Raw genomic sequence first — 12,876 nt, forward strand, 5'->3', positions numbered from 1 at the left:
GGATAAATCAATGGCCATGCCAACTTTTGTCTTCGATAGTCACACGAATGTCCAATGTTCCCTTACGTATACTTCCCCTTCATGGGAGGAGGAAGATGGGTCTGCTGAGTCACATGTTTCCAGTACAACATCCACTCCCTTTTCATTTCCTTTAAGCCAGTGTATAGGAAGTACTTTCTCCTACCTGCTAAGCCAGCAGCTCCCCTGAGGTAGAAGTCTTTGTCTTCCTGGCCCTCTTCATCCTCGGAGGGCAGAGTTCTGGACACGGCAGACTCCAGGTCACGACTGAGGTCATAGTCATGGTCCCACTCCAGGGGGATGGAGTCCACACTGGCCGGGGTGTCTCGTCCTGACCGCTCGCTCCGGAGGGGCTGGGCGAGGGAGAGGGAGGGGTTGGAGGAAGGCTGGGGGGACAGCACGCTGTCCGCGGAGGTGTCATGCCAGCGGAGGTCTGAGAGAGCTGCCGAGTCCTCCAGCTCCAGCTCCTGGTCAGAGAGGTCGTGCTCATCGTCTGGGAGCTAGAAAGGCAGTCAAGCCAACTCCGTTACCCCAGCGACCAGGGGACCCCCTCCTCACGTCTTGTCCTGCCTCTCGCCAAAGCTCAGAGTTCACGCTTGTTGGGGTCACATTCCTACCTCAGTGGGGGTAATTTTAAACCTCCTATCGCCAAATAAGCAAGACTCTTGTGATCACTTTTAAAAAGGTCTTATAAATTAATCTAACGAAGTCTCGGTTTTATCAGCTCTAAAATTGAAATAATATTAAAAGCTATTGCCTGGCTGGTGTGGCTCAGTGGATTGAGTGTCATCCCATGGACCAAGAGATCCTGGGTTTGGTTCCCAGTCAGGGCACATGCCCAGGTTTCGGGCTCAATCCCTAATAGGGAGCATGCCGGAGGCAGCTGAATGATGAGTCTCTCTCATTGATGTTTCTATCTCTCTCCCCCCTCTCCCTTCCTATCTATCTCAAAATCAATAAAAATGTATTATAAAACAAACAAACAAAAACAATTTCAAAGAATCAGTATAAGATTAAATAAGATAATGTAAATAAAGGCAATTTAGTACTATGCATGCAACACAACACAAACACAGTGGCGCATGTCAGAAACAGAAGGAAATCACTGATAGAATCATAGCTGGTCCGTTTTAAACTTATATCCCAGACACAAAATACAGTTAACACAGAAAGTTAAAAATATTCTGGTAATAACATCTCGAGGCTACAAGGCTGAGATGTGATTATGGCAGCAATTAGGGAAATGGGAGAGAAAAAGATTCCACAAAACAACCTCATCAATAGAGCAACTGTTTACATTGCTCACGTTCACCTCCTCCTTTCTTCTAGAAGCTTCTTTATCTTCCATAGATGACATGTGCAGAGTACTCTTCTAAGCTATCTATCAATCTAGCATCTATTTATCAATCATCTATCCATCTTCATCTCATGCCCCCAATAATCCTTTCTACGAGGCAGGTACTGTTATTAAACCAGTTTTGCAGTTGAGGAAACTGAGGCAAGATATGTGAAGAAAGTTGCTGAAGGTGACATAGCCAACACGTCAGAGCTGAAAGCGGAACCCAGGCATCCTGGATCCAGTGTCTGGGCTCTTAGCCACTGGACAACACTACGGAACCCCATAGCACGGTTTCTCTTTGGATTTAAGGACAATGAAAGACTGTGCTACCTACCGGCAGGCGGATCAGCTTCTTGTGGTATCGCTCCACGCGCCCGAAGACCTCCTGGCAGTAGCGCCGGAGTTCGTCCAGCTCTTCCTCGATGACCGCCGCATCCAAGGGCTCGCTCTTCTCAATCAGCTGCTCCCCTTGGGCAATGATCTGCTCGATCTTGTTGTGGTTCAATGAAATTTCCTGCTGGAAGGCCTAGGCAGGACACGTCTCACAATTATTGCTCATGTTGGCATACAATAATGATAAGCTACATCCTTAGACGACACACCACGTAGGGAATAGTGAACTTACCCTATACTATAACAAGCCAAGAGGCTTTTACTTTACAAAAATATTTTTTTTTCACCCTGATAATATATGATTAAGAGCAACTTTCTGTTTTATTGTAATAATCTAAGGTTCTAGCCATCATGATTTTATGTTATTGTTAAATCTGTTTATCTTGTGAAGAAAATTTCATAAGATGCTTTGCAAATTATCCAAATTGTTAAATAGACTTCCACTTAGAGAATCCTTTTATCTAATGTAGTGCATGTCCCTTCTATTTAAAATTTTAACCAGCCATTGTAGTTGAATTATATAGTGAAGTATATAAAATAAGTTGAAAATTAACTTGGCATCTAAGAGTATTGAATATGTGGAATGAAATTCCAATATGAGAAAGTTGTAATTCTCTGAAACACAGAGATCAAATAAACTATTTGAAGGTGACAGAAACAAACCAAAACACACACATACACACACACAAAAAAAACACAAAAAAACAAACAAAACAAACAAACAAAAAAAAAAACACACTAACCCCTAATCAGGAAAAAAGATTCCCAACACTATGGCTATCAAGTTAATAAATAAAAGCAATATTTTAATGATAGTTATCTCTGGTTAGTGCTCTATTTCATTTTTAATATATTTTGCATTTTTTTTTATTTTTTTCAATCAAGAAGAACTAATTTCTTGATCTTAGAGAAGATCTTATGAATTTGACCCCAAAAGCAAGGGAGTAAAGGCAAAAATAAATGAATGTGACTATGTTAAACTGAAAAGCTTCTTTCCAGCAAAACAAACCATGAACAAAACAAAAAGGCAATCAACTGAATAGGAGACGATATTTATAAACAACAGCTCTGACAAGGTGTTAATATCCAATATATATAAAGAACTCATATAACTCAATACCAAAACAACACACAATCCAATTAAAAAATGGACAGAGGACTTGAAGAGACACTGCTCCCAAGAGGACAAAGAAATGACTAATATCTGAAAAGATGCTCAACTTCACTAGCCATTAGGAAAATGCAAATCAAAACACACATGTTACAATGGCTATTATCAACAAGACAAGTAATAGTAAGATTTGAGAAAAAGGAACCCTCATTCACTGTTGGTGGGGATGTAAGCTGGTACAGCCACCATAGAAAACAATATGGAGCTTCCTCAAAAAATTATGAATAGAGTTGCCATATGACCCGGCAACCCCACTTCTGGGTGTCTACCAGAAACATTTATTCACAAAGATATACGTATCCCTATGTTATTGCAGCATTATTTATGATGGCCAAATCATAGAAATAACCAATGTGCCCTTCGATAGATGATTGGATAAAAAGGATGCGGTACATATACACAATACAATACCACTCAGCCATAAGAAAAGATGAAATACTACCATTTGCAACAACATGGATGAATCTTGAGAATCATGCTAAGTGAAATAAGTCAGACAGAAAAAGTAAAAAAAAACAACATATGATTTCACTCAAAGGTGGGATATAAAACTGAAAGCAACAAATGAATAAACAAGAAAAACAAACACACAAAAACTCACACAGACAACAGTATGGTGGTCACCAGAGGGAAAAGGGTGGGAGAAGTAAAGGGTAAAGAGGGTCAAATATATGTTGATGGAAGATGATGTGACTTTGGATGTTTAGCAACAGGAAGATCAGGTATCCTCGAAATGTACACTTGAAACCTCTATAATCTTACTAACTAATATCACCCCAAAAATTAAAAAAAAGAAAACTGAAAGAAGTTATTATTTTTGTCACCAAAGGATCCACACATTTCTTCCCTTTCAGCCTAACCAGTGTGGCTCAATGGTTGAGTGTTGACCTATGATCAGGTGGTCACAGTTCGATTCTGGTCGAGGCACATGCCTGGGTTGCAGGCTCAATCTCTTGTGTGGGGTGTGCAGGAGGCAGCTGATCAAGTGATTCTCTCTCATCATTGATGTTTCTCTCTCTTTCCTTCTCCCTTCCTCTCTAAAATCAATAAAAAAATGTATTTAAAAACTATTTCCCCCTTCAGACTTTCTTCACACTGATAATCTGAAGAATCACTAATCTATTACCTTGAGCTGCTTTATTTTAGCATGAACATCACACTCGGAAAAATGCTCAATATTAGTGAGCTGCAAATCCATCTCCGTCAGCCACACCAGAATGCTGTCCCGTGCCGTCTCAAACTCCTCACGCTGGCCAATGAAATGCTGGGTGCGAAAAGAAGATAGTAAAAATCACAAAGCCCTCATGCTGAGATGGTACCGCCAATCCCAATGGTCTTCTGGAAAGTCATTTTCTTAATGAGCAATGAGAACCCCGCCATCCTTTGCCGTATACGTTAACCCTGGATCCCCCCCTCTTCCCACCCCAATCTTACAGAATCAATGTCCTAATATTGTGTTCAAATGGCCCAAGCTACCGAGGAGGCATAATAAAGACCTTGAGCCTGCGCAGGATGGAGCTAACGCGCTTCTGCAGGTTGTCCCATCGCTGGTTGCCTTCGTGGACCATCTGCTTCAGGCTGCAGGCTGAGTCGGTGCGGTTCTCCCGGGCCAGGCGGCGGTACTGCTTGTTGATCAGCTCCAGCTGGGTCAGGCTCTCGTGCACCTGCCGCTGGAAAGCCTAAAACCACAGAGAAGCACTCGGTGAGGGAGACCCATCAGGGGCTCTTGGCAAGGGTGCCAGGGCTTCAGACTGCAGGGGGAGGGGGAAGAGGAAGTCACTCTGTCACAGGCCAGGCACAGGCCAGTCTCTAAGGAGCATGGAGATCCCTTATTAAAGGGAAATAATGTAGTCAGTGTGGCTTAAGGAGCGGGGGTAGAGCATGCAACAATGTAAAGAAAATGGTAACTACTAATACATATATATGTATTATATACAAAAACACATACATATATCACACATATAGCACATACTTCTACATATAGAATTTACATATGTGCATAAACAATATATGATTTAAGATAATTAACAGCTGGAACAAAATTTTTCTGTAAAACAAAGTTAGTACATAAATATTTATGTATGCTGAAATGAGTTTGAAATGTTCACAATCCCTGATGTGAATACTGAGAAAAGATATCTAGAAAAGAACTTTCTCTTCATTTGTAAAATATGTAATTTCTTAAAAATCCAGAAATTGCCTCAATTCTGGTGTCCATTAAAAAAATAAAACTAATGCATATAAGTACAAACAATGGACACAAAAATCTCTGGGGAGGGAGGGCATGTATGGGAAGGGGGGCAATGGTAAGATATGTACACAGATAATAATTTAATTAAAAATATAAATAAATAAATAAAACTACGTTTTGCAGAATGTCCTTTAAGTGCAAGCTATTATGAACTTTTAAGCTAAGCAGTTTAGTAAAATCCAAGTAATTTTACATTGAAAAAAGTTTGGTCCATGCTCTATTTCTTTTTTATTGCTTTAGTTTTTATCAAACATTTAAAAGTGATGTAGCATCTTACCTGGTACTGTTTTATTTATTTTTTTATTTTTATTTTTTTAGAGAGGGAGAGGAAGAGAGAGAGAGAGGAGAGAGAAAAACGATTGGTTGCTTCCCGTGTGCCACACCGGCCAGTGCTATTTACATTTACAGTTCAAAGTTTCTTAAGGTAAAATACCCTTTTTCTTTCTCTCTGCAATCTAGCAAAGCCCAGAAAAAAGCATTTGGCCAAAATAAAACTAAGCTTTTTTTTTTTTTTTTTTTTTTTTTACAAACTCATGTGTATAACTTACAACTAATTTTCATCTTGGCCTTAGACAGAAAATTGTACAATTAGTTGGACCATCCTCATCTCAGTCCTGGCGTTTGGCCCATCCAACTATTTATATCTGCCATATCTCTGCTCTGGAATGGCTTTCCTTCCAATTGGTGCTTTAAGAGCCTTCATCCCAGTAAATCAATTATTCTTTTCTATCAAAGTTTAGATTGTTACCCCGGAGAAGGAGGCGGTAAGAAAAGTTGAGCTGTTGCCGTTACTAGAAGTCACTGGAATGTTGGCAGGCACCGCGGGCAGGTACCTCAGCACCCCCAGATCTGTCCCAAGTATTCTTGCCAGATTTAATTTTCATCATTTGTTTTTGTCTTGTAAGAAAATTAACTATAAGATGAATGATAAATTCATTCATTGCAGGAGCTGACAATATGACTAACTCTTGCTGTAAAATCTGAGAGTCTAAAATAGCATCCCAAAGTATCTTATCTAATCTTCTTTGTAGCATAAGCCAGTTCTAGAAGTCTTAACCTTCCCGGGGCTGAGTGTGCTGAGATGCGAACAAGAATACTACACTAACGATGGTTCACACAGGATGACCTGCATCTACTGTGGAGCAACTATGGCTTTTTACCAAAGTTTTTCTGAGGAAGAAGCTTTTAGATAGGAAACATTTCTCCTGGAATTTAGGTATAGTTACATTCAAATCCTTATTTATTTCACACAGTATTTAAACACTCTTATAAGTTCATATACCTGCCCATCCCTGACACTCAGATTTTAAACCTCACTAGAACAACAAGCAAGCTTCATAATTATGATCACAGGCCTCAGTAAATACTGTAAGGTAAAGATGAAGGCATCTGACCCTAGCTAGTTTGGCTCAGTGGATAGATTGTCGGCCTGCAGATGGAAAGGTCCTGGGTGTGATTCAGGTCAAGGGCACATGCCTGGGTTGAGGGCTTGATCCCCAGTAGGGGAAATGCAGGGGGCAGCTGATCGATGATTCTCATCATTGTTGTTTCTATCTCTCTTTCCCTCTCCCTTCCTCTCTGAAAATCAATAAAAAAATACATTTTAAAATAATAATAAAAAATAAAGACCAATGGGAGTTACATTTAAAATAAATTTTAAAAAATGAATGCAGCAGGACTAGGTTTGATTTTTATTCTGATTTTTAAACACCTTGGGGGAGCTTTGGGCAGGATGATTAACCAAGAATAATTTTTGTGAGACACATGGTCAGAACCATTTGCTGTCAGTATCTATGAGTACATGCATCTGCAATGACGAGAGAAGCAACTTCAAATTGAAAAATGGTCGACTTCATGCTATGCCGGCCGAGAAGTCGAGGTTTTGTCCTATCACAGTGATGGGGCAGACTCAGGATTGCATGACAGGCAGGGAATGGGAGTCGGTTATTGAATGATTCCTGTCTTTGTGAGTGTGATTAGACTGGCTATTTTTGTCCCCACGAAACTGTAAAGTCTCCGTGACTCAAGAATGGCACTGCTCTTCACTTATAATTAGAAGTGGCTTGTGATAAAATAGTTTATTCAATCTGGAGCCAACTCCATTTTATTACTGGTTTAAATACATATACACACACACACACACACACACACACACACACACATATACACACATACATATATACACATATACATTACATATGTGTGTGTGTGTGTGTGTATATATATATATATATATATATATATATATATTCATGCTCCAATTAGGTAAAAATAAATGAAGAGAATATATTTGGAAGACAGATTTTTATAGTGTGGAAAGCCATCATATTTTAATCTTAAACGGTTGATTGTGAAGAATAGAAACTAAGAAGAATGCTAAGATCTTTTGGAGAGGGCTGTGTATATGTGTGTGTGTGTGGGGGAGGAATCATGATATTTGATTTCTAATAAAATTCCTCTTCATTCCTTTATTTTATACTGTATTGTAATTCTCTTATTTATTTATATTTATTTTTGTATTTGTAACTCTTGATCATCTTAAAATAAAAGTCTCATATCCCACTTCGTTGCCTGTTTATGAGATGGTAATAAAGATGGTCACAACCGTATCTCCCAGCTGTCTGAACAAAGGAACCTGTGGGTGAACAGTTGGTTTCTGTCCGGGGACCCCGTCTGCCAGCCGGGGACTGCCACAGCAACAGCGGGACGAGGGACTGGGAACGACCCCTCACCTCAAATTTCTTTAGTTCTTCCTTCGCAGCCGTGTAGAGCACCCCGGACGAGCTGGGGAAGGCGGCTGTCCTTTCGGAAACCTTGAGCCAGTCTTCAAAACGCGAATAGTCATCCAGAAACTTCTGCCACAGCTGCCAGGTCTCTTCAATTCTGAGGCAGAACAGGAGAGAACAGTGTCTGACTGTTGGGGACGGTGCATCCCCCAGATCCTGCCACGGGGTGGAGAGGCCGAGACGCAGCTGTGGGCCCCGACAATCGCTGTGCTGGGGCCAAATCCAACATGAATGCAAAGGAGACAACTGGTGGAGCTGACATGAAGCAGCTGCTTTGTTTTTTTTTTTAAACACACACCCTGCGGCTCTGGATGTGGAATTAGTCACACTGCTCACTACATGCACATGATGGGAACTGTCCTGGGAAGTGCAAGAAAGTGTGGGAGTGCAATGCCACGTTTGCGGGGCACACACGTGAGCAAGGCTTTGCTGAAACAAACAAGGTTTGAAAACCCACACAAGTCCAACATCAAACTCGCCCTCATCAGAATCAGTCTAGGACAGCAGGACGAAGAGTAAGCTATCAAGAGTGCCCCAGAGAGCACAGAGATTATGGATCTTAAATCATTACCATCATTTTCTAACACAGCACTGTCTTTTTCTGCCTTGAATTTCAAGATTTATATTTTTAAATAAATTTAAAAATATAAATCTTGCCCCAGATTCAACTTCTGCCTTTGCTTTATCATTTAATTTTTAACAAGAGAATGGTATTGTTCAACCACCAATTCTGGACCTTATACTTATTCAGCAAAGGCATACTTCTCTGAATTATATTTAAACGGTTAGGTCAGGCATCCTTTGGCTTGTTATATTTGAATGTTACCTTTATATCTGCTTGTTTTCCCAACTAAAAGTGGACAACGGTGAATTTGGGAAACCCAGGCTATTTTTGGATTTTGCAACCCAAAGGAAATAGTGACCAATGGCTACTCTGTGTAATTTTTCTTTTTTCTTTTTGGTGCTTCCTCTTTCCCAGGGGTTTGAACATCCCAGCTTACTTGAGCCTTCTTTCCATGGACATAGCACAGATATTTCTCCATCGCCGGTCCAGATTCCGCGTGGCCTGCTGGATGGAGTCACACTCAGCGTCTGTGGCACACGCGTCGCAGTCATGCAGTAGCACCTCACACAGGTTGAGGACGGAAGCCACGCCCGTGCTGTGCTTCTCTATGTCTCTCTGAAGGTCCTGCGGGGAAGGAGTCATGCTTTATTGCAATCCTTGCATACACATGGGAGAAACTGACTGACAAATGGTTAGGCCCAATGTTGACAAATATTTCATTTCCTTCAATGCATGAGGCTTCAACTTCATTTGTAAAATATGGCAAGCTCAAAGCATGAGTAAATGAATCTAGAAATATGTCAGCTATGCGAGCAATGCCAAAATAGAAACTAAACAAGTGAAATAGACTACATTAGCTATATCAACAATAAAATGAGCTTCTTAAGGGATTAAAAAAAAATGAATCTAGACAACAGTCTAGTGAAGGCCTACGAGGGACAGGTGTGGGCTGGAGGGGGTCAATGGGGAAAAAAAGGGGGGGGCGTCTATAATACTTTCGACAATAAAGATAAATTAAAAAATATAAACCTTGCCCCAGATTCAAATTCACAGATATATCACTTCCATTCCCATATATCAGTGGTCGGCAAACTGGGGCTTGCAAGCCACATGCGGCTAGCAAGCCGCAGTTTGCTGCTCTGCTGACTAATGAGTTTGCTGACCACTGCCATAGATAGATTAATCAATCAATTGATCAAAATAACACATGTGTTCCTGTTAACAGCTGGCACTCAAGATCTGGGATCTGATCTCTAAAGATACGTTAATTCTACCATTGTTAAGAGGTACCGTGGGTTTAAGAGACCTAGGTTGTCTACTATATATAAGGACACCATCGTTATCATCAGCAGCTTCCTCAGAGAGCAATTTTATTTTATTCATGTACTTATTTGTTTTTTTCTTGGTAGGCAATTTTAAATGAAGAAAACAGATATGATGGTAAAGAAGGCATTGAACTTTCTGAAATCTTTATATTAACTGCAAAGAATATCAGCACAAAACATACATTATTTTTTCTATTGAGCTTTTAACTCAATGTACTCAAAGCATTCCATCACTAAAAGTGAGTTCATTTTTTGCTTGCCTTATTAATTAAGGTCCTTAATATGTTTTCCGTTTCTTTGATACAGCTCTAGAATATGCTTAGTTTTTCTCTCATTCTAAAGATAAGTTCTCAATTCACTCACATAGTTGGGACTAATATTCTCTCTCACCTTTTTCTCCTGACTAGCTGGGCTACAGGGGAGGGGGGTGTTGAGTATATCTGAAGTATAATCACTCCTTATTCAGACTTTTCTTTTTTAAATAACAGGCAACTAAAAATGAGGTTTAATTAGAAATGATAGCATCTGAACTGGTTGGGAAAAGCGATGTGGCAAAAAAAAAAAAAAAAAAAAAAAAGGTGCTCTGAGATCAACACCAGCTTCCCTAGTTTCACAGAGTTCTCTGTGTACAGCTTATTCAGACTTTTAAGCAATCGTCCATTTTAAAGCCATACAGACTTAATACCTCCACATCCTGAGCCTTTTTGGAACTCTTTGGCATGAACTCCCTTTCTCCTTCCTCCATCTGCTAACACCATCACTATTCATCTATTCAACATTCTGTTGGACGTCTGGAATCTTAGCATCTCTTCTGTTCTCTTTGCCATTTTGACTCCCCCCCCCCCCCTTCACTACTGGGGTTTTAGTAGTGGGTGGGGCTATAAGTGCATATAATCAATTAGCCATATTTAATTAGATACTGTTTTGATTTTCTTACCTTTGCTAAATTACAATACTGGCCATCACATTTTAACTTTAATTATCACTTGTAGTTAGCATTACCATGTGCTCCAGGAAATTTGAATTATTGACCCCCCCCCCCCCCCGCAAAGTTCAATCATCAGAATTTCAAACATCAAAGAGCCCATCAGTTTTAATCTTACAAAAATTGAAAAAAATACCCTAACAACTGTTTGTCAAAAGAAATGCCAATTTAAATATCAAAGTAAACCCAACACCTAAAAAATATATTTCAATGCCTATTCTCATTGACTTAAATAGTTTGAAAAATAAAAATATAAACTATTTCACAGGATTGCAGAAATAGGTCTGTTTATAAATTTTAAACATTTTTTTTAAAGTTAAGAAACTTGGCTATCGTGGCCTAAATACTAATAAAAATAACCAGAGTGTGGACAGAATTTTTCAAGGACAATCTATATGCATGGAGTAGCAATACTTCATGGGGGTGGATGGCGTTTATTTATGACAACTGAAGTCTGCTATGCTTAGTAAGAAGCAGCAAGGGGAGTGGGAGGTGAAAATCCCCTCTGCATGCATTTTTCAAGGTCATCCTCTTCGCTTTGATGAGTGTGCATTGTACGCCAGAGGGATATGCTGTCTTTGGTACACATACGAAGGTGAAATTACTGTGTGTGGTCTGCCGGTCATGCAGTCCTCCTTGCAAAAGAGAATTATTTTAGACTCTAAAATCTCTAAGTATGCACTGTAATCTTTCTCCAAACACTACTATGTGACATTTTAAAAGGCTTCTTTCTGGCCAGTGTGGCTCAGTTGGTGGAGCGTCGTCTCATTCTCTAAGGAGATCATTGGTATGATTCCCAGTCAGGGCACAAATCAGGGCTTCAGGTTTGATCCCTAACGGGGGTGAGCATGGGAGACAGCTGATTGATGTTTTTCTCTCACATCAATGTTTCTTTCTCTCTCTCCCTCTTTTTTTTTTTTAATGAAATATGCATATCTCTTCCCATATCCCCTCTCTCTCTTTAAAAAAAAAAAAATCAATGAAAACATATTTTTTAAGTAAGATTTCTTTCTAAGTTTATGGCAGTGAGCTAGCAATCCACAAATAAAACAGCATTATTTTAGATACATCATTGAAGCTCAACCTAACCTACCATCTTAGGATGGCTTCTTGATCCACCAACCACATTAACCCTGTGATGGCGTATCTTCTTAGGAGTTAGCACTGTGGTGACACGGAACTTATTTGTCCCCAACACCTGCCTGGGCAAGGCCTCCCCTTACTCACTAGACCTGCCGAGTGGCCTCCACACTTCCCATCCCAAGTCACCTCTCACTCCCACCCTCCGGCCAGGTCAGGAAGACAGATATTCAAAAGCCTGTTTATCTTCTTCCATTGTTTTCGGTTTTACCTGCTGCTCCTGGAGCTTCTTCTGTATTTCTTCTGAGTTGCAGGAGTCGTAGACGATGGGCTTGGCCAGCTCTGACTCAATGTGGGCCAGCCAGGCCCTCAGGCTGCTCATGTTCTTGTCCAGCTGCTGGACGGCGACCAGAGTCTCCTTCAGCTTCTTGATCCTGTGGGCAGAGAGAGGACATCAGCTTCTGAGGAAGGCCCACTCGTGCTTCCCTTCCGAGCAGAAGGGAGCACTCGGTCTGAAGACAAATTGTTAAAAGCTCAAGCCCATCCCCGCTCAGCCACTGACTGGCTGTGTGACTTTGGGCAGTTGTATAACCTTCTTGTGTTTCTGTTTCTCCATCTATAAAATGGAGATGAAGTCAGAGTACTTGCGAGATTTAAATGAGTCTAATGCTCCAGGGTACATGGCGGGGGGGGAGGGGGGGGATCAATATACACTTATGGTCAGGGAGTATTGCTAATGATTTTAAGAAAGTACACAGTGAAGGTAACTATGGTATGGCACCTGTAGAATAATCTGGCTACTAGAAAAAAATGATTTGTTTTGTTTAATGCAGTTCAATATTTGAAATAGCTTTAGAACTTGGTTTAGGCAGAGAATAAGGAATCATGAAGAAGATGCCAAAGAGAGAAGACAAAGTAGAGGAATTACAGGTGACTGTAGATAATGAATAAGGATGCAGAGGA

General features: G+C 40.4%; 1 protein-coding gene across 4 annotated transcripts in view; it reads right to left on the reverse strand.

The window, feature by feature from the left end:
• The window catches only part of SYNE1 (spectrin repeat containing nuclear envelope protein 1), a 359,148-nt gene that overhangs the window by 22,885 nt on the left and 323,387 nt on the right, over window positions 1-12,876 (reverse strand). For all 4 annotated transcript variants that reach the window (XM_084890175.1, XM_084890176.1, XM_084890178.1 and 1 more), the window contains 7 exons: window positions 12,185-12,347; window positions 8,960-9,147; window positions 7,905-8,055; window positions 4,418-4,600; window positions 4,048-4,185; window positions 1,692-1,883; window positions 185-518 (listed from right to left, as the gene is read on the reverse strand). In XM_084890175.1, coding sequence (XP_084746301.1) covers window positions 185-518; window positions 1,692-1,883; window positions 4,048-4,185; window positions 4,418-4,600; window positions 7,905-8,055; window positions 8,960-9,147; window positions 12,185-12,347 — 1,349 coding nt within the window. The remainder of the gene's footprint in view (window positions 1-184; window positions 519-1,691; window positions 1,884-4,047; window positions 4,186-4,417; window positions 4,601-7,904; window positions 8,056-8,959; window positions 9,148-12,184; window positions 12,348-12,876) is intronic.

This window comes from Pipistrellus hanaki (assembly GCF_964339955.1).
Source record: "Pipistrellus hanaki genome assembly, chromosome: 7".
NCBI classification, from domain to species: domain Eukaryota; kingdom Metazoa; phylum Chordata; class Mammalia; order Chiroptera; family Vespertilionidae; genus Pipistrellus; species Pipistrellus hanaki.